Genomic DNA, 1,454 nt, shown 5'->3' on the forward strand with positions numbered 1-1,454 from the left:
TCAGTAAGGTCTGTTGGCGTCTTTCGGTCTCTTCAGCTGCACTTTCAGCCTCTTCATGCCGATCTGAAAACCGTTCATGGCCTGGATGGCCGTCTGCGCACTGGCTGGGTTATCGAAACTCACAAAGCCTGAAAAACCAAGGGGGGGGGGGGGGGGGGGCGGACGGAGAGAGAGAGAGAGAGAGAGAGAGAGAGAGAGTATGAGCGTACAACCTGAGGGGTCTGTGGAGAGTCAGTACGTTATACAACCTGGTAAGAAAACACACACACACACACAAACAAACACACAGTGGATTTCTCACCGAAGCACTTGCTTTGGTTGGTGGCTCGGTCGACAAACACCTTGGCCGAGATGACGTTTCCAAAGGGCAGAAACATCTGAAGCATCTCTGAGTCAGTAAACTCCTGAGGTAAGTGATAGATGAAGATATTACAGCCCTCTGGTCCTGAAACACACAAACACACACACACACACACGTACAGACACACACACACACACACACACACACACACACACACACACACATACACACACGCACACACACACACACACACACACAGACACACACATACACACACACACACACACACACACATACACACACACACACATACACACGCGCGCACACACACACACACACACAAACACACATATACGCACACGCACACACACACGCACGCACACGCACACACACACAGACACACACACACACAAACACACATACACACACACACACACACACACACGCACACACACAGAGAAAGTACTGTAAATCGTCTGGCGATGAGAAGACTCTAATAAACAATAATAAAACAACTAATAAATCAAAACAGATTCACCAAAATGTAACGTGTGTTCAAACAAAACTGTCTGAGCCAGGCAGTGGGTTCTTTTTAAACGGTAATAAAAAATTTCTTTAAAAGTTGCTCAAAACAAATGTCCATCACGATCATACGGACACAACAGAAACAACGCAACAGGAAATGACATTACCTTCTCGCTGCTGCTGTTGCTGGGGCTGCTGGGGTTGCTGGGCAACCAGGGTTGGTTGCTGTGGAAACGGCTGGCCAACCAATCCATATGCGGCGGGGTATGCTGCTGTGGAAGGTGGAGGCATTGACACGTGTTGACTGAGAGATAACATCAACACTCCTGAGCAACTGACACAAAATGGAGGATGCCTCTTCCATACATAGTCACAGAGTTTGACACGAAATGGCGGCAGCGATATGACAGCGACACTTAGAGTTACCTGTGTAATGCTGCATGCCGGCATAAGCCTGTTGTAGGGGATCCAATGCTGCTGCTGGACTCTGGGCTGAAGAGAGAGAGAGAAAGAGAGAGAGAGACACAGAGAGAGAGAGAGAGAGACAGAGAGACATAGGCAGAGACAGAGAGAGAGCAAGAGAGCGACAGTGAGAGAGAGAGATACTTTTTGCTATCTGATTGTTTTA

The 1,454-nt window shown here is 48.2% G+C and overlaps 1 protein-coding gene across 7 annotated transcripts in view; it reads right to left on the minus strand.

Moving 5' to 3' along the window:
* The window catches only part of celf3b (cugbp, Elav-like family member 3b), a 5,461-nt gene continuing 4,007 nt past the window's right edge, over positions 1-1,454 (minus strand). For 3 of the 7 annotated variants that reach the window (XM_030784724.1, XM_030784723.1, XM_030784719.1), the window contains exons 7-10: positions 1,241-1,318; positions 994-1,098; positions 363-445; positions 1-129 (exon numbers count right to left, since the gene is read on the minus strand). In XM_030784724.1, coding sequence (XP_030640584.1) covers positions 1-129; positions 363-445; positions 994-1,098; positions 1,241-1,318 — 395 coding nt within the window. Of the gene's footprint in view, positions 130-301; positions 446-993; positions 1,099-1,237; positions 1,319-1,454 lie in introns of all 7 variants that reach the window. The other 4 variants (XM_030784720.1, XM_030784718.1, XM_030784725.1 and 1 more) reach the window with 3 other exon arrangements.

This window comes from Chanos chanos, chromosome 9 (assembly GCF_902362185.1).
Source record: "Chanos chanos chromosome 9, fChaCha1.1, whole genome shotgun sequence".
NCBI classification, from domain to species: Eukaryota; Metazoa; Chordata; class Actinopteri; order Gonorynchiformes; family Chanidae; genus Chanos; species Chanos chanos.